Here is a 21684-nt window from a genome sequence, read left to right on the forward strand (position 1 = left end):
CACAGCAGAGCCTCTTCCAGTAGCCTGAAGAATCAAAGACTATTATAGGATCTGTGTTGCATTTAGCACAGTTGTATATACAAACAAAATATAGGATGTTCTGCTGTCATTATAATTCATCATTTTTTCAGTATATTTTTAGGTTCTAGGAATTGTAGCAAGACAAAGATATACATACACTTTAATAATGCAGTAAACAAAATGCAATTACTTGTGAATAATTAGATTAAGAACACTGTGGCATTCCAGAAACCTTACCTGCTTAGCAACAATAGTAAGCATCCTTGAAAGGAGCACGTCACCTGAGAAAGGGACTATCAGACTACTGTTTTGTTTGCCACTTTTTTTATTTTTATATAGTTAATAGTTTCATCTGTACTCTCAGCCTGTACTGAAGACCTGTACAGACTACAAGTCCTTCCTAAGCTGTTGTTTCTAGAGGTACTATTAGTAGTAAAGTTACTAAAACTAGTCCCTGATGTCTGTTTTCCTGCTGTGGTAGGGTATACACAGCACTCCATTATATTTTGCAGAGTTTCCTTGATATTAAGCTCAGGAAAAACTCAACTCTGACTACAGAATTCCTGAAATTCCTTCCTTTACCTTATTTAAGATTTCTGTATATAATACATGCTTCCTTCTTTTCATCACTTCTCCTATGAGTTGAAATCCACACTGTAAAAAGCGCTGTATGCTCATATTCAGGCAAGGTCTCACCCTGACCAATAACCAATTGAATTAGAACAGTTTTCCAGGACTACAAAAAATAACTTAAATAATACCATAAACCTTATACATACTCTATGCACAGGAAAGAAAAATTAAGAGTTACAAAAGTACTAAAACTATGTGCCAAGTTCTATAAAAAGACAATAGCTTTTCAATACCAAAAATAAAAGCTATTACCTATCTCTGTCCTGGTGGAGCCAATCCCATTGTGAACTCTCAAGTAACTGGAATGACAAGAATCTGAGTCATCAATATCAAAATCACCAAATTTGAGCTGAACTCGCTGCCCAGGCTTTACACGAATTTCCCATTCACAGACTGTACTATTGGGAGAGGTCTGTGGGTAGTTTATTGAAGCAAGAGTTCCACTTTCAGGACCCAGAACGGTGTGTCCACATCCATCGCCTACAAAAGAACAAAAATGAGTTAGCTACATTGCATCCAACTTCAAAGCTTCACTGGTGATTTAGTTATCTTCTGCTGTGGCACAAATTTAAAACAAAACAAAAAGCAACAGTGTTTTGTTTATTCTTTTAATGTTACTAATAATGTTGTGAAAAAAAAAAATCAAAGATAAGTCATGTACAGATGGAAGAGCAATCGTAACAAAATACCTCTGAACTAACATTGGCTAGGGTTTAACTTCTCATCAGTTGTGACCAGAGGGGTTCTACAACTTCCTCGACTAGATAAAAGTTTGTCCACAATGACTTTAAAAATTGTCCTGAAAGTACAGAAAGTGTCCTTGCTATTTTGTGTTTCCTCAACACCTATATACAGTAGAAAACAAATTCCAAAAAGGAGAAAGGAGGTAGAAACCCACTAATAAAATAAAAGCACGCCATTTTTCTGTTGTTACTGTATCCATAACACAACGAGAAAGAATAGAATTGGAAAGACAAGAGACAGCAAATACTCTACTGAAAATAACTGCCAGGTCTGAACATCATCAATCTGCTAGTGTGTTGTTTTCTACTGTAAAACAATTTTAATGCTGTAATTAATTCAACCCACTCCTTGGGGAACATGCTTAATTCTTCTGGGATTTGTATAACAAGTTAATTTCTAACTCCAACATGAGGCCCTCAACTTAACATTAGAATATTAATATTAAACAGCAGTAACAATATTAGAGATGACTTGTACAAATTATGACTTCTTAAAATCAAATGATGAAAAGCAAACATAAATCTATTTACTCAACAGCATAACATGAACTGACCCCAGCATATAGTACTAGCATAAGAATTTGTAAGTTGTTTTGGAAATAAGAACGTACTTTAAGTAACATTCACCATCACTGGCTCTTTATAAATCACTGTACCATTAGCACCAGAGCCCCAAAAGCTTATTTATTGAATTTGGTCACATGAATGACTAAGCTGGGAACAGCATTATCACTTTCAGGATTCGAAACTACAAAGTCCAGAGATCTTTTGAAAGAGATCTCTTAACCCAAAAGCAATCAGGACCTTTCAGGATCCTGAAATGATCAGAAATCATTAAGAGCAGGAATGGAAGCAACAATTGCAGAGACAAAAATCAGACTACACACGTTGCTAAAAAGCTCCAACCTAAAAATACAACCTAAAAACCACCTAAAAATACACTTATTATCCATAGATCCATTTTGCCCCTCAAAATTCCTACATGACTGCAGTTCCTACCTTCCAATTACAACAGATCTAGCATTATGTCAAGATTTCAACAGTGATCAACATCATTTACATTGCTTAACAGCTAGAAGTGACCAGCAAAAACTGTTTCTTATTACATATTTCTGCTTCCCTACTAAACCTGTAAAGGTAAGCCATGCTATAGGGCCAAAAATTGTACAGATATTTAAGATTTTTAACTAAGTTTGAGGATTCTTAACATAAATGGATTTCGTCCATGAACAGAAGTTCAACACACTGAAGTGGCATGGAAGAAAAGCTCCATCAAACAAATCTAATTAATTTGTTTGTAAAAGCACCTGATTTTCAGTGACAAAATCTGTTTCTTCACAAACTGAGCACTTTACAGTCATACATTCCAAAAAGTAAACCGCTGTTGTTATGTAGAGAATTGCAAACAGATGCAAGCTTTCTTCCTAGCAGTCTTATCATAGAATCATAGAATCATAGAATATCCTGAGTTGGAAGGGACCCTTAAGGATCATCAAGTCCAACTCTTGACACCGCACAGGTCTACCCAAAAGTTCAGACCATGTGCCTAAGTGCACAGTACAATCTCTTCTTAAATTCAGACAGGCTCGGTGCAGTGACCACTTCCCTGGGTCTTGAATGAAAAAAGATGCAGCTTCTTTTGGGAAAGATAACTGGGATATCTGCTTCAGTAAAATCAGAAGTTCTATCCGTAAAGCTGGTTTTTAGTCATGTTTTAATTTGTCCAACTTTAGCAAGTTGCTATAAAACACTGTTCCATCCCACAACAAATACTATTCCCATTTGAGTGATAGCTGATAATTACACTCTACTTAATTTACACTTCCCATTACAAAAACAAACAAAAACTGTGTATTTTACTTTACTAAACTTTTACTCTAATACATGAATACAAAATTGTCCAATGTTACCAAATAGGGAGCTTAAGTAGTACAATTTGCTTATCATTTTAATACTGGTTTCTTTCCAAAGGCACATTATCAACCTAAAAGTGAGAGATTTATCATTTAAAATTTGTATGGTGTTGGTTTATTAGTTACTAAAACTTTGGTTGTCAAACTCCTCATTATTCACAGTATATTTATCCGTCAAAAAAAAAAAAAAAAAAAAAGCACGAACTCTTTTGCTGGTAAACTAGTTTTTCACAAGCAAGTACTCACACACATTACGCAACAGGTGAAGCGTAGAATATTAACAACAATAACACTGACAAATATATACTAGGTCTTCTATTCATGGTGATATTTGTGGCTAGTATTTCAAAACAGATTTATATTGCAAACATATGAAGATAATTTTCAATGTAAAAATGTTTCAATGTTTCAATCAATTTTAGGTTGTGTGTTAAATAAGAGCAATGAGCCAGTCAACCAGTTCTGTGCTTTTCCTGTTGTCACAGGTGGGAACAACTGTTCACTCATTTAGGGATTTAAAACATGCAGATATGCTAATAAAATCACCTTTTGAACATCAGATCATAGTAGCTTTGACCTGTCCAAGCAGATAGATTGCTCTGATCACACTGTAAGGAAAATAAAATGGTTCTGAGATCGACAATACTTGGTTATTATTTCTCATTCAATGGGCCTATTATTGCAATGCAGTAGTGCACATATGCTATTTCTGAAAATCAGGAATTCCAGTAACACACATGATTCTTCCCTACACCTTGCTTGTTCAGCCTAGGTTACTGGAAGTCAAAGACAAAGAAGAGCTTGGGTCTTTGACCCAAACTGTATTTAAACTGTGAATTTGTCCAATTAAAAGTAGCAAAGAGTACTTCTGACACTCATTTTCACCATTGTCTTTGCTAGCTTGCTGTTCAGCTGTCTCAAGCACAGAACAATAGCAGCACTGCAGTTGTAACAATGAACAAGGCATGCCTTTCTGATGGAAAAAAAAAAAAAAAAAAAAAAAAGCTAAACTCCAAAAACACGATTTGATGGAAAGGTAGATCTCAGATCTTCCTTTTGCTGTAGGCTTTATTGAAAGAAAACATGCAAGGCAAAATCCTCCTGTAATCTACCTACTTTAAAGAACCTGCTGTCAAATTGTGCTGGAAAGGAAAAATACTTGTGCTGAACTGCATCTACAGCATCACCTTATGATGATGCCACTTTTTAAAAATAGCTCGTTCTGGCTGGGTATTTTAGATCTCATTTTGTTTTGTTTCACTTCAGTTAGTGATAGCAGAAGCACCAGACTTCATGCCTGAAGAAGTTAAAGATTATCACCGTGTGTCTGGCACGCACTTATAGTCTGCCAAGGGCAGAATCATCACTTAGGAGCTATTTGGGAATTTCTAAAAGTCTACTTGCAGTGAAACCCACAGAACAATGAAGCCTCGCTTTATTTTATTGGTTCTAAAAGGATAGTTCTTGAGGCTTTCTATATGAATGGTGCTTCATCATTTCTGCTCGAGTTGTATAAACACCAAGGATCATCCCCAGAGATGTATACATCTTTTATCGGGGGAACAATCTGCAATACTCAGCAGTTTCCCCAAGAAAAAGAGAAAGCGCAATTCTCTGCACAATGTACAGTAGCATTAGCTACTTCGTTCATTTGGAAGCCATTAATTAACTACCACAGAATCTTTTGTTTCAGTTAATCTGCGTGTATGAGAGTGGAACATCTGAGTACACATCAGAGACAGATGTCAAGTCCTAAATCAGTTACTCTTGAATGAGATGACAGCTTCTGTTACCAGCTACCAGTACACAGCTGAATGAGTCCTTTGCCTTCTTTCTGCCCTCTCCATCACACAGCAGACCTACTGTAGCAGCAGAACTGACCAAGCCCTTCACCAAATCATTTGCACGTACACATTACACCTGACACTTGCTGGAAGGTCTGCACATGTGCAATGAATTTCGTGTGCCCTGAGGACCAGGTTCACAGCAAAGTGAGTAACCCCAGTTCTTCAGCAAGTCTTGAAAACACGGGCGCCTCTTATGAAGCTGGTAGAGGAGAGCAGACTGATGTCGTCAGGAGAACCATTCATCTCTTCCAGAGGCGCCTTCGAACGCAGTCTGGATGAATTATCCTGATGGATTACACATGACCCCCAGGCTATAGCACGCTGATGTCTGATGCAATCATGCAGATGATTTAACATAATTTCCCATATCCAAGATCTTTGCATCAACAAAATACAGAACTTGAACCAACATAAACATGGCAAAATGCAGTGGACAAGAAGACAATGTGAAATTTAATAAAATAAGAGGATACTGCACATGTAGGAGCGGGTGCTAAGTCCTTTAGTAATATCCATTAAAGAGATTCGTTGACTTCAACTACCAAGAAAAATAGTCAGAACTTTTTCCCCCTGAGATAGGCTGCTGTTTAAGACTGTTGATCTTGTTTCTCCCTTTCAAACATGGCAAAAATTAATCTTTAAAACATGAGCATGCTTTCTGATTCCTTACTTGGAGAAGAAAGAATGATAAAATAAAGAGATCAAAGCACTGATCTCAATTTTAACACATGGCACAGCCACTTGAACAGACTCTATTTAACCAGTGGACTTCCTGAGCATATTTTGCACACATAAGCCATGATTTTCTGTAAATTTATGACTACTTACAGAATGTAACTGTATCTTTCTTAATTAAGCAATGGTAGTACCAAATCTATTAGTCATACAAGCAAAAATACATTTTAAAGTATTCATTTTAGCTCCACATACAGTGGAGCTCTGATACAGTGCGCTAATCCCTCCTCTTCTGTTTAGCTCCTGTACACTGTATTTCTGTGCTCTTTTTCAGCATCACTAAAAGACGCTGTATCTACCTCTTGTTTTTCTCAGTGCAGACAAGAAAGTTCACATAACCAGCAAAACAGTTCCATGATTAAGAAACACTGAAGAATGAAGGCCATAGAGACCTCAAATTCTAAGTAGCTTTTCAAGGTATTTATAAATGCCTTTATTTCTGTCATCCGAACTCCTTGCTGTTTCCACACAAATCCCCAGAACTATGTTCTTCAGGCAGGAACCTGCTCCTCTGTCAGAATTAATGCTCTTAACAAGCTACCAAGCACACAGTCCACCTTCATCTTTACGCTATTTATTTGCCTCAGTACCATACTGTTTGGAGCACTTCAACCCGCTACAGATGTTTCACGACATAAAATTCCCCCACACCTCCGCAAGTGGGGCCATAGCTCAGTAACACCTGAAGGTGCTTTAAATTAGCGCAGCTGTGAACAAAAGCAAGCCTTGTCTGTCCCTCGCTTTTGGCCACTTGTTCTCACACCCTTCCTGGTGCTGGAGGTAAACACTTCTGGAGCCATATGGTAAACCAAAACAGGGACGTGAGATAAAAAGAGCTGTTAGGTTTAACCTAGAGCAATCCTGCTGTTTATTTTACAGCACAAATGCAGCAGTGATTTATCTGACAGATGGACGGGACAGTGTAAGGGCAGGGAAACACCAGCAACTGCTTTTTTCCCCAGCACTGTCAGCATGTGGTGGCATTTTAAACTCCACTGAATATCAACCAGAAATGCAGAAATCATCCCTTCCCGGGAAAGATCGCTCACAGAAGTGGTGCACAGTGGTGTACTGGTTTGAAGGACGGAGCTGGCTGAAGACGAACCAGCACCCCTACCCATTGCCACAGCACAGCATTTCTTTTCAGCGAGGGAAGGGGGGCTGGCTGGGTTACCGTTGTCTCAGCTTCCATTGATTTACTTGCTGTGGGGCAGCCTTAAAATGCTAATGATATTATGGGCTGAGGTGTAACAAAGATGGAAACAGGACAGAAGGTAAAGCAGAGTATTTTGCCTTTCAAAATGTTTTCAGCTCAGTACTGCAGTGAGGTGAAGGAAGATACTTGCTCTTATAGCAAAAGCACAACATTTGAAATGACATTACAAGAAAACTTTACTGCTTTCATTTACAACACTAGCCACATACTGGGCTCGTGATTCTTAGCACTTCATTATTTTTATCTATACATGGAGCTTTTCAATCACCGTCTCTGGAAATGCAGTCTTAGCTTTCAGTCACTGAGTTTCACACAAAAGCATAACACTTAGCCTGCTAAATTTAACATCCAAAATATGGTAACATTTTAAAACAAATTATCCTAAATTATTGCCTCCTCAGAGCAGGTGAGACATTTGCTTCCTCTGCTACAACGTACTAACCAAAGCGACTACCTCAAAAGAGCAGAGAAGAAAGATCCACTGTCTAAGATTGTGTGGCAGAGCTTTTCCTTACTGATCTCAGGGAAACGATGTAAGGCTCCATGGACAGTTATGATTTGCTTAAATAGTACCCGAGAAAAAGCAGCCTATGAAGGCAGGCTAGCCATGGGGAAATGCGATTTACATGAGCACTCTGTAACAGCTCTTTGTGCTCAATGATGCATGTTGCAGAAGCCCTCCAGACCTGCTACCCATGCAGAATCAAAGGGACGGTTCATGTGTGTCATCTTTTGTCTGGCGCACGCAGCCCGCCTGCTTCCCAAGACGTATCATTTACTTAGCATCTGCACCAACACGTTCATAAAAATAAACACCGTTGTGCTTCAGTGCACTAAGTGCAACACAGCAAAGCACAGCTGATGAAGGAAATGAAAAAGAACTCAGAGACGGTCACACAAAACCAGACAAGAATAAGCAGTAGTCAAGGTCAGAATAGGCTTCAGATCCTTCTAAGTCCTCAAAAGCCTCATGATGCCAGGACCCAATGAAATTTCACGAGCTTTATGTATTTCAACAAAGAAGCAGAAACTTCTCCAATCACACCGGTAACACACACATTAAACTAATACCACAATCATCTTTTCCTCTTTTCTGTTACCAATCCCTAAATGAAATCACACAGCCTACACTGCGGGTCCACAGTGGCATACACCACGGTGGCCTTTACAAACAGCTGGTGCTTGCTGTACCCTAGCAGTTTTACACTCCAGATACACCGCTATTTGTCTTTTGCTGAGTAAGGGCAAATGTATGGGCCAACGGGGGTCTCACAACTGCTGGAGCCTGCACAATGGAGAGGATGGGAGCTAGGGACAGGGAGGAGAGGGTGAGAAACCAGCGGCAACCGGTAAAAATCAATTTTAGCTACCATGGCCCAACAAAAGATTGCAGCAAGGAAACTGATGGCTTGGGTACTTGAACAAAGAGTGAAGCATCTAGATGCTTCTTTCAAAAAACAAAAATGAACAAACAAACAAAAACAAAAATCACAAGTTGGAATTATTTGCACCTAGCAGCTGCACCAACTCGCCCCTTAGTTTTGCTTCACAAAAGGAAAAAAAGGATGCTTTGTGTTATAGAACTGAAGGCCTAGAAAACAGCTCTTTAAAAACAAAGATATAAAGTAATGAAAATGCTTTATCTACCACTTTCAAATTTGCCCAAGGAGAAGAAAAATCTGATTACCGCTGGACTTCATCTGTGCTTAAAAGCATGAAACTTAATGCACCTTTCTTTCCACCCTGGTGATACCACGTTCCAACAACAGCGTAAAAATAGCAATTAACAGATAATTTGGTTCAGGGTTTCACAAAACTCACAAAATTAAGTGCCACTGGCTTCCTTCTAACACACAATGTTTTCCCCGCACCTTACTCATTTTGGAGCAATGTTAAAATAACCAGATAAAGATTTATCAGGCTACAGTCCTGCTGACAACATAACAGCTGCCAGCTATGAAAACCATTGTGGAGCTGTTGGCAAATGAAGTGCACAACACGTTTCACACACAGGCTGGATCACTGCAGCCAGTTATTCTTTCAGAGTCACGGTCTCTGAGCTCTGAGAAGAAACCAAGTGAAACTGCACCACTGTCATTCATGTTTCTACTGCTTTCCTAACCCACCTCCTTTCCATTGAAGATATTGAGAATCTTTCACCTGCCCTATTCCTGTGGGGTTGTCTATACAAAATAATAATAATAAATAAACATTTACATGCAAGCAGCTATACAACCCAAATCTAATTAGCATGACACTTTAGTTCCACCTCAGCATAAAACCAACAGTGCAAAGATAGGACGTGTAATGAGAACTGTGACAAAACTGCCAGAATAGTTCAGCATTTCTGTCCCCCTCAAATTCGAAAGCTGCAACTGGACATCGCAGCAGCTACTATTGCTACTGCAAGAAACAAGTTTAGAGACCTGAAAAGATTCTGTCTACGTGGTGAAGCAACATTAAGTAATACAGCAGGTGGCAAGAGGGCCTAGGACTGCCAAATATAAGTCTAGGAAAACCACAAATGTATCACTGAATAAAAGGAAAAAATGACATTTAGGGATAAAAATAATTAACCTCTTGCAAATCTGGAATATTTAAAAACTTTGTTTAAATGTCAGACCAAGATCGACAGTGCCTGCATAATATGACTGACAGCATTACTCCGTGAAGCTTTTAAACCAACACCTTTTTTCAATTGTGAGACAAGTTACCTGCTCACCACAATTTACTGAAGCACACCAAGCTTTTCCAGTTCTATACCACTAGCAATATTTCTCATAAATATATCAAAAAGCTATCTCCCACACCACTTCACGTACAGAACCAAGAAAATCAGCATACCGCTTACAGAAATGGCTCTAGCAGAGGAACTGCTGTAAGGGAGAAAAATTAAAAAAGAATTCACGTGGCTGCAGGCAGAATACATCCGTTTTCAGCAATGCTGATGACCCAAAGATCAGTAGCTGGCAGGATTATCATTCTGATGGATACTATTGCAATGATTTTGCTGGATCTGAACTGAATTTTTACATTATAAAGAGTATAGGAATGTTAAAATACACTTACTGTAAACTTTTACTGAGCAATGAAAAACGTACAAAACAAAGATATCCACAGGACAGAAAAAAAATCTGAAAAGATCTGATTTTGTCTTTTTTTTTTTTTTTCTTTAATGGCAATTAACAAAACTGATGTTGTAACGCAGCCTTGCCAATGAAAGACAAACCAGTGTAAAGAAAGCATGGAAGACATACTTTTTAAAAGAAAACAAACAAAACCCTCCAGACTTTACTTATCAAAAAGAAACAAAAAAAGGTATCAAGTTTGAACCTCTCAGACCCTAAGTAATGGGTCATTTTACAGAAAAATGGATTTGCAGCATTAAAGACCAGGAGGGCCCTTTAAAATATGATTTCTTGTATTACATAGCTCCATACAGTTGTGTTGTCATGATTCTAAGAAAACCAAATTTAGGATGCTACATTAAGTTTGACTTTCCTGAAAGCTTTCAGATTTGATTTAAAGGTACCTTGAGAAAGATCATTTTTGACTATTTCTGAAGCTAGAATGCTTTGAACACTTGGGGGGAAAGAAAATCAAACATCTTTCTAACTTACTCTTAAAAAAATACAACTACATCACAGCATATGGGTCAATTCCTTATTATCCTATACGAGAATTGCCAAGAATGACACAACCACGTTCATAAACTTTATTCAACTTGCACAAAAACATTCACTAATGCAACAGCTATGTACACTATCATAGCAATGGTACAGAACTGGAACTTCCCTGATTCTGTCGCCCTTCAAAAAACAAGATTTCTGTTAACAGAAGTTCATTCAGTTGAAAACTTAAAACTTAGTATTTTCAGTAAATTGCTAAGAACAGAGGTTCATTCTTAAGCAGTCAAATCTGAGAAAATGATGGATGTAGGAGTCAAAATGCAGAACACCTATCTTACACACAGACCATTGAACTGGACAAAATATCTTCTTCATGTGAGCAAAAATTAAAAGTGAGCACATGTGACAGGCACATACTCAGCCCCCATTTTACACATATCCTGTTTCAAGGAATCATTTTTCTTCAAAAGGATTTTTGTTAAATATCCTTTTATTTAATATCCTTATTAAAGCAATTACCCATAGCTGCCAAAAAATACTGTGCTTCTAGTGACTCATGCACTCACTATGATATTATATACTTTTATTCTAAATGTATGTCAGTTGTTTTGTACCTAGAGAGGTCAACTAAAATCACAGACTCACTGCGAGCTCACAAGGAAATATTTAAGAGTATGAATTGTCACTTACTGTCAAAGATCAGCACTCAGGCACTTGATTTCCAGGGTGCAATTAGTCTCACCGAAGTCTGAGGAGTAACTAATGACTGAGCTTTAGCACCCATCTACTGTTTGCTGGCCTAAGCCTTACAGACTGCAAACTCATGATTAATTAGTTTTATTCCAGTATCTGCACTGAGAAAAGAATCCATCTAACCAAAACAGAACTGACAATTATAAAAGTAGAGATTTTGTGTGAAATGCCAGCAGTAAGCATCCAAATGTCAGGGTCTCCCAGAAGCTCTACCAAGTCCCCATTGATCAATTCCAAGACCCAACATACTTCAAAAGTGAGATACCAGTAGTTAAATAGGTACAAACTAAGTCCACTTTAAATTCATTTCTGAAGAGTTCAGCAATCATAAAGAAATGTTTTCTCTTTACTGCTCTTTCAAAGGCACACCTAGGGAAACTAAGTGTTCAGGCAGGGGAACAGCACAAATGCCCAAAAAGAAACAGTCTAGGTTAAATGTTTCTTCCTCACCTAAGGGCTGGGTTTGTTTTCTTTCTCAAACATTACACAAAGGATCCTTCAGAGAAAAGCCATTTGCAAAACCAATATGGTTTTGTAGTTCAAATGTCAAATCAATCTCACAAATTAAAGTGTTGCTTTTAACTCAAATTACACAAAAAGCATGCAAATACAAAGCAAAAAAAATCTCAAAAAATATCAGTAGTCCAGCTCAAGCCCTTTATCACAAATAATGAAAAGTGTAACACAAAGTTACCAACAATCTTTGCCTTCACAGTTATAACATTAATGAACAGGTTTCACAAGCATTAACCCACCACTCCGTAAAAAACAGCACTGAAAATGCTGCAGATCCAATTTAATGCAACCTTTTTAGTTAACGTTACTGTTTCCCCCCCCTCCAGTGTCACTTCTGTAATAAATCTATGTGCTTGGACAATGGTTTGAGGGAAAGAATTACATGTATTAGGAATTGCAGGAGGAGAGGAAAACCCTTTGACTATAAAGCAAATTCACTGAGTACTTCCCCATAGTGCAGTGCACAGCTACTGGGGTAGAGGTGACATGCAAGTGGATTTAAAAACTTTTTGAAGTACATTAAAGAAACCAACATAGAAGCAGTGGCCGATACATTAAGCAGCAATTCCAACGAGTAAAGGATTGCATTAGTATTGATGATTATGAGCTAAACTGAAGGACACGAGGCAACACTTAACTAGCTGATGACTGAAGCTATACAGAACAGCAGTAATTAGATTAAAAACCTAACACATCATTTATTGGAGTGAAAAGTATACGGCAGAACTTCAGAAAAAGAGACAAATTATTTTGCTTATGCAAGTAACATAAGAAAAAGTTTCTCCAAACCTTGAAAGCTGAACATTACCGTCTCCTTTCAGTAGCAGGAAAAGAGTTTTCCTAAAGTCTACTCTGCCAGAAGATCACTGGCTTAAGATGCACACAGTAACAACATGCAAGCTTCTGAACCAACATTTACAATATTACCTTTTTAACACTAACTCAGAGACTTGATTTTTGAAGTCATGTATGCACATGCATGCACGCACACACACGTGTGCATCGTGCTGCTTGAATCCAAAGCAAAATGTGATACATTCTGGGATCGAGTATGAGAAGTCTAAGAGTGTTTACACAAAATGGTGGTTCCTGCATTCTTTAAAGAGCGGCAGGCAATGCTAGCATGACCTCAGCAGGCCTCTGGAGATGAGCTGGGCTGAACAAAATCAGTACTGCAAGGCAACCTCCCAGGAAGCACGGGGCTGCAGAACACATGTATCTACCTTCTGCCCACCAGACCCACTTAACCACTTCAAATAAGGCTCAGTAACTAGAACAGGAAAAATAACTTTGCTGAGATTCTTGTTTTCAAAAGGAACAACAACAAAAATCACCATATTTAGGTTCATAGTTCCAATACCAGATCACTCCCCCTCAGAAACAGCACTCCTCCACACAATTCTCTAGGGCACTCCTCACCACATCTATCTCCAAGCTACAACGCTGGGAAGAGGAAAAGAGCATCAGAAAACCTGAACCAGTAGACACATCAGCTAAGCCTGGCAGAACTTTATGGCCTGGTCTTGAAAAATTCTTCTGTATGTCTTGCCACCAGGATGAAGGGGATTTGCCTCAGCACTCCTGCCTACACAGCACCAACCCCTGAATTCTCCAGAGTCAGCATCCTGTACTATTGCATCCCCACAGCACTCTGCATTCTTAAGTGAAACTCTCCTATTAACAAGCAGTAAGGAGTTCAATAGAGCACTGCCCTCTCCATCATAAAATACTTACTCTAATGTTAATATGAAGTATAATAAATCTTTCATCCAAAGAGCTGGGGGTCATTTAAATCAAAATAATCCCTTATAGTTTGTCTGTAATCCTCCTCCTCCCCTCCCAGCCAAGGCCTATGAATAGGAAGAGCAAGGAGACAGCACTCAAGAGAATACAGCAAGAGGAGAAAGTGGCACTCCTGTGAGGGGCAGCACATGACAATTATTGACATGGCAGGCAGTTTTGCAGTAGTGCTTCATACTGACATGCCAGCATTCTGCAAAAGCAGCAGGAAGAAGACACCAGCAATGGGCTATGCTGGTGGCTTGAGCCGTCCTCAGTCACCTGTTTCAGAAAGAAATCTCCTCTTTCAAGACATGCTTGGCTTGGAGATGCTACAGCCTGTCTCCCTGTCTTTCCACCTTGCCCAGTTAATATATATGCCTCTACAGCCACCTTCTCTTTGTCTGCTTCCTTCTCCCCTAACCAGGCCACCTGCTTTCCAAATTTATTGCTGGAAGACATTATTATATCCTTTCAGGCACGAAGTTCACAACTGGAAGGTTTTCTTAGTCACCAAATGGGACAGATTTATTTCCAACCCTGGGCTGAGCCCAGAAAAAGCCACAGTTATCTACTGCCTGCTGGATGGGCAAGCAGAGGTGAGAGCGGGAGCACTGCAGAGAAGGGGAGGGCAGACAGAGAGGCACCAGCGAGGTATGGGAAACAGCCAGTGGATCCAGGAATACTGCAGTTCAATCACAAGGACACGGAAAACTTTCACTAGGCTCAATGCACAGAGTCATTCCTTCTTTCTCTTCATGTTTCAGATCACAGTAACACAGCACTATACACTGCAAAACAATTTCTCTTTGCTACATTGAAGCAGACAGTTTTCAAGCTAGTGATGAATCACTTTCCTGTAGGAGGCTCCATTATGAAATAACATTCTTACAGGTTGGTAGAGCAAAACATGTGAATCACATTCAGAAACAAGCATACTAAGTTTAGTCTTTCAAAGAAAAACTTGCAAACAAATCTGCTTCAAATCACTTAGCTATCAACTTCAGCATCTAAAGTTTATTTGTAACTTAAGGCCTTATTCCAGTTTTGTATGCAAATCCGTATTCACTAGGAATGCCAGTGGATGACTACCAAACTGTGTGCATGATAACAAAGTTCATGTGCCCTACAATCTTTGTACCTGCAGAATAACCAAGTCATTACTTAACTTCAATTTGGATGAAAGGCAAGCAGACATTTCTCTCATAGCTGTTTTATGTTTCTCTACACCCCCAAAAACCAGTTAAGTTTAACTAACGAACAGGCCATGCTGGATTGATGTCAATAGCTGAACATCTGTAAAGAGCGCTAGTTCTCAAAATGCAGCCTACAAAGAGCAGGAAGCTTGCACGGTGCCGGCTTGCTTTCATTCACAGCTGAAAAACAACTGAAAACGAAAAACAAATAAAATTATACTAGAAAAGAGCTTAAAGTAATTTCTCTGCAACCAGGAGCTAGAGCCACCACAACGTTGTTTCAGAAATCACAAGAGGTCACTTGCGCAGCAGGCACCTAGATGGTCCTTGATGCACGAGTGTGTATCACATGCAGTGCGGGGCACTTTTTCCAGTGTTTCCAAATACATTAAAGCTCACACAAAATGCTCTTATTTTCCAAGACAGCAAGACGCTGTTCAGAGCCCTGTCCCAAAGAACGCTGGATTGCTGGATGATTTTCAGCGTGACAGACTGAAAAAAAAAGAAAACCCCACCACTCTAATCCTGCAAGATAACGCAGCAGGCTACTATGTGAAAAGCCTATTCACTGCAAAATTACCTGCACTTTTTCATTCCTAGCTTTGATTCCCTAGCTAGGCTGGAAGGGGAGGAGGAGGAGAACACTTGACCCAACATTCAAAGTAAGTTTCACATCGACCAAAAACATATTTTTACATCAGCTGATGCTAGTGAGGTGCTCTCCAGAAAAGCACGTCAGAAACCAAGACATTCTGCCTAAGATCTAAATACCATGCACTATGTGAGGCTTAGAGCTGCTGGACAGTGAGAAAGAAAATGAACAGTTGCTTATTAACAGAGGATCAGCCTCCTCGAAGTAATGAGTCAGGCTAGGTTTCTCCATAACATCACTTACTGTATTTTTCTAAAAGAGCTTAAATGCAACTCTGTGGGATTTCCTACACCTTGGGTACTTCCCTTGACAATCAAAATATTCTCTTGGAAGTCCATGCACATATTTAATACAGTAAATTAGATTTATGCAGACCCTTCATGAGAAAGACAGTTTCATTTCCATACGGGACTCCTTCACCAAATTAGAACTACGCCAGCACTTGAAGACACACGATCCTGCTCTGTAATTACCTTCAAGGAGGTTGCAGTGATGTGGGGATCAGTTTCTTTTCCTAAGCACCAAGTGATAAGACAAGAGGAAATGGCCTCAAGTCATGCCAGGGGAGGTTTAGGTTGGATATTAGGAGAAATTTCTTTACTGAAAGGGTTGTGAGGCATTAGAACAGGCTGCCCAGGGAAGTGCTTGAGTCCCCATCCCTGGAGGCCTTCAGAAAACATGTAGATGTAGAACTGAGTGGCGTGGTTTAATGGCAGACTTGGCAGTGCTAGATTAAAGGTTGGACCAGATGATCTTACAAGTCTTTTCCAACCTGAATGGTTCTATGATATGGACTCCTCAACCTCCTCTGAAATTGGATAAATGAAAATATTTTGACAAGGAAACAGGTGCTCGCAAGCAGAATTTTCTTAGAAATTCTGACATTTTCTCATTATGAAGGGCAATGTACTCAACAACAGCAGAGACCCTAACCTTTTGTTACGAAATACAATGAAGCTTGTCAATAAAGAGGTTCCCCTCCCTGTCAAAAGCAAAACTGCTGAGCCAACTGTAAGCATTAACTAGAGGGATGGGACACTGTAAATTGAAATTCAGTTTAGGAGCTCATCAGTCATTTCTCTGAGCACAAAAAGATAACGTGAACAGCGTACCTAAACGCCTGCTGTCCATGCAGTCCCACTTCTTGCTGCACGGTACCACCCCCTCTAGAACACTCCTGACCACTCACTGAGCCAATTCTACTTACTGATCTGTAAGAAAACTATGCCTCACCCCCCACCCCAGTTATTTCATTTTTCTCCTGGAATAACAAACTCAGTCTGCTCACCAAAAGGTCAGACAAGTGTCAGGTCAGCACAAGTATTTGCAGCACGTGTCCAAGAGCACATGATGCTCCAACAGCATAAACCAACACCTTGCCTCGCAGCTGGACTCACACAGAAAAGGCAAAATGTTCAAACTGCCCAGTTTCCTCTCAAAAACAAGTGGATCTTCACTTCTTCCAGCACCAAAACAAAACAAAAGTATGCCAAATGCTTTCTAGTATTAGATTCATATGTGTACAGGCTGAAGTAAGATAAAAAGATGAGACAATGGACCAGTCTGCTCTGCGCACACTTCTCTAACCATTTCCCATTCAAGAATCTAGTTAAAACGTACACAGCACACATTTCTGATTCCCTTTGTGCCTTTAAATGCAGCACTCGTAACACTCAAAATATACCTCCATCTCTCTTTGAGATGTGCAGAAAGTTGTGAAAACAGAGCCGAGTTTCCAAAACGAAGCTACACCAGTGCAAGAAGCAAGCACAGCTGAAAACCGTAACGTTTCTTTTCTCAACTCCCGTATTCACAGAAACGAAAGTTTCAATCTGCCGTCAAAACGCTCATTCCCAGCACTTTCTCCCCAGCAGCCGATCGGTGACAGTTCCCGAGCCACCTCTGATCTCCTGCCACGCAGTGCCCACATCCCGCCCTGCGCTGAGCCGATGCCACCCGAGGAGGGAGACCTCGCCGACCCACCCAACCGAACAAAAAAGCCAAGGAGCACCCCCCCCACCTCACATTCCTCCCCCTCACCCTGGGCTCCCTCCTGGGCGCGCACAAGCGGCTTTGCAGCGCCTCCCCGCAGCCTCCCCCGGGGGTGGGCGAAGCCCCGGGGCCCACCGCCCCGCAGCCGGGGGCACCCTGCCCCTCACTCACCTTGCTGCGCCCGGGCGCCCGGCAGCGGGACGAGGAGGAGGAGGAGGAAGGAGCCGAGGCGGAGCAGCGAGGCCGCCTGCCGGGTCCCCGCGGGGAGCGGCCGCCCCGGGCTCACCATGCCCCCCGGTGCTCCGCGGGCATGGCGGGCAGGGCCGGGCGGGCCGGGCCGGGCCGGGGCCGCGTCTCTGCCCCTGCGCCCCGCGGCCGCCGACGGCCGAGCGAGCGCCGCCGCCGCCCGCCCCCTGCGGCCGGCCCAAGCGCTTCCGGGCTCCCCGCTTCCTGCCGCACGGCCCCCGCAGCGGGCCCCGAGGCTCTCGCCCGGCCCCCGCCGGGCCCCGCTGCAACTTCTCCGGGAGCAGCTCCGGATTAATTTTTTTGCCCCCCCCACCCCCCCGAAGGAGCGAGGGAAGCTAAAAAGCCGCGGAGCCGCGAGCGTTGCGAGCGGGGGGGGATGAAGCGGTCGCCGCTCCCTGCTCGCAAACACGGTCCCGGCTGCACACAGGCAGGAGATTGGCTGAGGAGCCTCCAGACCTCGCCATGCCCCTGCTCGTCTGTCGCCTGCCTTCAAACGCTTACAGCGGGCGATCGGGGAGGCTTGGTGTAGCGGGATAAACTCACCCGTGAGCAATAGAAACCTAAAAAAAATAATAATAACTTCCAAGTCTTTCCAGGAAGCAAAGTAGCACATTTGGAGGGACTTAGAGTAGTTGGCACTGGTTGCCCTAGGTAATCATGAAAGCATATTTAAGGCAGGAAAAAAATAATAATAATAAAAACACCAAAAAACACCCAAAGCACTGGTGCGCTCAGAGGATCACCACTGCACTGCCATCGTCCTTAAGCACGGGTACACCTTTACAGCTTTTGAAGACTGGCCCACAGACACCGTGGTCCCTGCTTTCTGCTGCGAAAGGCTTGTTGCAAGCCAATGGTGGTGGCCAGCTCCAGTGGTTCCACTGTAAAAGGTGCCCCAAGAAAGCAAGCGTTCTCCCCATCTTCATAAATTATTTTCACCAGTTGCTTTAAGATTTTCATTCCTCGTCAAGGTCCTGAAAATTAAAAGATGTTCAAGGCAATGCTCAGGGTTGTGAAAAGTTTGTTTTGGTTTGGTTTTCCACAAAGAGGCATGCAAGGCACTATCTAGCCTGCCTTGATTCAATTATTAAGTTCTGTGTTTTTCTCCTGTTCTCCTGTGGCTATACCTTTATAGCCACACACAAAGAAATACCAATGAAAGCAGTCAATGGAAGAATATCTGAGATGAGGCTGTTTTGAGTCAGCCTGCAGGATGTAATAATCAGCAAGACATCCCGCGACACGTAACGGAAGATGAATTGAAAGTCATTTATACCTTCCTTTGTCTTCCATTCACTAGACACAGAGGTTCATACCACAGGTCACGTGAAGCAGTTATATCACTACAATAACATCCTTTCTGCACTACAGAGACCACATTCCTAACATCACTAATCATTAGCGGTACTTGTATACTGGAAAAATCACTCCTTGAATAATTTGTGGCTTAATAGTGCCATGCATTAACAGGAGCATCTGAACATCCTACCCATAAATCAATAATGGTCTCTGGTGGACACGATACAGGGTTTCTCCTGTGTTATTTTCCGTTGTAAAGGCTGTGTGGTATTTTCCTAACCTGATTTGACTGTCCTAAAGGTTTTTATTTGTTCCTGTGAAAAGAGTACCTGGATCCTTGAGAGGCTTGATTTCTAAAAGGGGTGTGAAAACCTGAAACAGTTTCTAAAGCAGCCAGAGGCTGAATTTGCTTAATCCATCTGAGTAGTCTGTCCTGAAGCCACACTCCCTCACCACAAATGGTTTGTGTGGAGCCCTAGGATAGGTATTTTGCAAAGGGAACACCATCTTGATGGAAGTGGTGACAAACTATGAAAGTGTATCCACTCTAAAAGCCATAAAGATTTATGGAATCTGCAGAGCCAAAGAATTAGGAATATCGTTCCATTAGCAATGCAAGTGTTTGGATGGCTTGTCTTACTACACACTTTTTATGAAAAAGAAGAAGAATTAGATAAATCCAGATGGTTTCCCTGGCTTTCAGAATCTTCCTTCTTCTAAGAAGACTGCAGCACAAAAAGAGTTTAAATAGACCAGCTGCAGTGTAATTCACATTTCAGTCGTGAGAGCTCCCAGGCATCTCCTCTGGAGGAAACAGAAATGTATATAAAGACTCCATTTCAGTTTGTGACTTAAAACTGTCCCTGTCATCAAATCAAAACAGATACAGAATTAAAATGTTATGGGAAACAAATACAGTGTCGCGCAATACCAATACCATAAGGCAAGTTGCCAGCAAACGTTAAGAAATCAGCACAAATCTTTTTTTTTTCCAAGAGGCTACGACAGAAGATCAAACTAACGTCTTAATGCTGAGAGAAAAATGCTTAGCCAACTGAGCATTTCTTTAATGTTTCCTTCCCATTCCAAGTAAGTTCTAGAGGTAAATGAAACTATCATCTCCATCTGGTTCTCTTTTCCCTTGAGAGGCTTCTGATGCACTGTGCTTCTTTCCCACCGTGGCTCTCTAGCTTTTACATTCTTTTATTGTATTTCAAAAGCTGAATTCAGCTGGAGGGCAGGGCTGCTATTCAGAGCAAACCCCACGGTCTGGAGAAATCGGCTAACACAAACCTCCTGCAGTCCAACAAGAGCAAGTGCAAGCTCTTGCATCTGGAAAGAAATACCCCATGGAACAATACAGGCTGGGGGTGTTTGGAAGCCAGTTTGCAGAAAAGGACCCGTGGGTCCTAGTGGACAATCTGAATACAAGGCAGCAGCGTGCCCTTGCAGTGAAGAAAGCCCATGGCATCATGAGGTGTTTTAGCAAGAGGTCCGGGGGCCAGCAGAGCCAGGGAATCCTTCACCTCTATTCAGCACTTGTAGGACTGTGTCTGAGCACTGTGTCCAGTTACAGGCTACCCCCGTACAAGAACAACGCTGACTTACTGGAGGGAGTCAATTCAGAAGGCCTCTGGGATGGTCAGGGACTGGTCAGAGATCGTGATGCACATCAACAGGCTGAGAGAGATGGACATCTTCAGCTTGGAGAAGAGAAGGCAGGGGGGAGACCTTGTTGCTGTCTATAGCAGGACAGGATTGGAAGATGGAGCTAGCCCATTCTCAGAGGGGCACAGTGATGGCAACAGACACAAGTTACAGCAAAGTAAATTCCATATCCAGGGAAAACAGGAAAAAATACCATCAGGGTGGCCAAATACTGGAATACGTTGCCCAGAGAAGATGGAGAATCTCCAGTCTTTGTAAATGTTCAGGGCTCTCCAGGACATGGCCCTGATCAGCCTGATCTGACGGAACTATTTTGAGCACAGGGTTGAAGGAGATAACCCCTGAAGGTCCCTTCCAGCCTGAATTATGATGATATGACTCTAAGGTACCAGATAATATACTATGGATAAGATTCCTGCAGTGACAGGGGATATATTAAATAACCAAGAGATTTTCCAGTTTCTGTAGTTGCTTATCTATGTTCTCTAATTGAAATAAGAGTTCATCATGAGCAGGTTAATTCTTCTGTACTTGAAGAAAACAAAGAATGCATTTAAAGTAGACAAATTATTGACTTCCTTCACAATATTAACACATTAGATCTTTGATGGCACCTCCAACTTCTCATATGTTAATTCTTTAAATCCCACACATGCACTAGATCTGTTCTGTGACAGTAAATACAAAGGCCCACCCACAAAGCTGATACAAGAGCTGTATGTGCATCTAAGGGCAACATATCTCCTTTCTGCTGTTAGCAGACACCTGACAAGTTATTACTAGAATAGCATTCACAGGCAATCACTTGTGTGCAAGTTCAGATCCATACTCAGGTTCAGAGTTTCA

At 41.3% G+C, this 21684-nt stretch overlaps 1 protein-coding gene across 1 annotated transcript in view; it reads right to left on the minus strand.

Moving 5' to 3' along the window:
- DCBLD2 (discoidin, CUB and LCCL domain containing 2) overlaps positions 1–18036 on the minus strand; it is a 43119-nt gene extending 25083 nt beyond the window's left edge. Inside the window, exons 1-2 of the mRNA XM_084296442.1 lie at positions 17797–18036; positions 907–1134 (exon numbers count right to left, since the gene is read on the minus strand). Of these exons, the coding sequence (XP_084152568.1) occupies positions 907–1134; positions 17797–17914 (346 nt within the window). The 5' untranslated portion in view covers positions 17915–18036. The remainder of the gene's footprint in view (positions 1–906; positions 1135–17796) is intronic.
- Positions 18037–21684: the final 3648 nt, after the last annotated feature.

Source organism: Netta rufina, assembly GCF_964035555.1.
Source record: "Netta rufina genome assembly, chromosome: 1".
Lineage (NCBI taxonomy): Eukaryota > Metazoa > Chordata > Aves > Anseriformes > Anatidae > Netta > Netta rufina.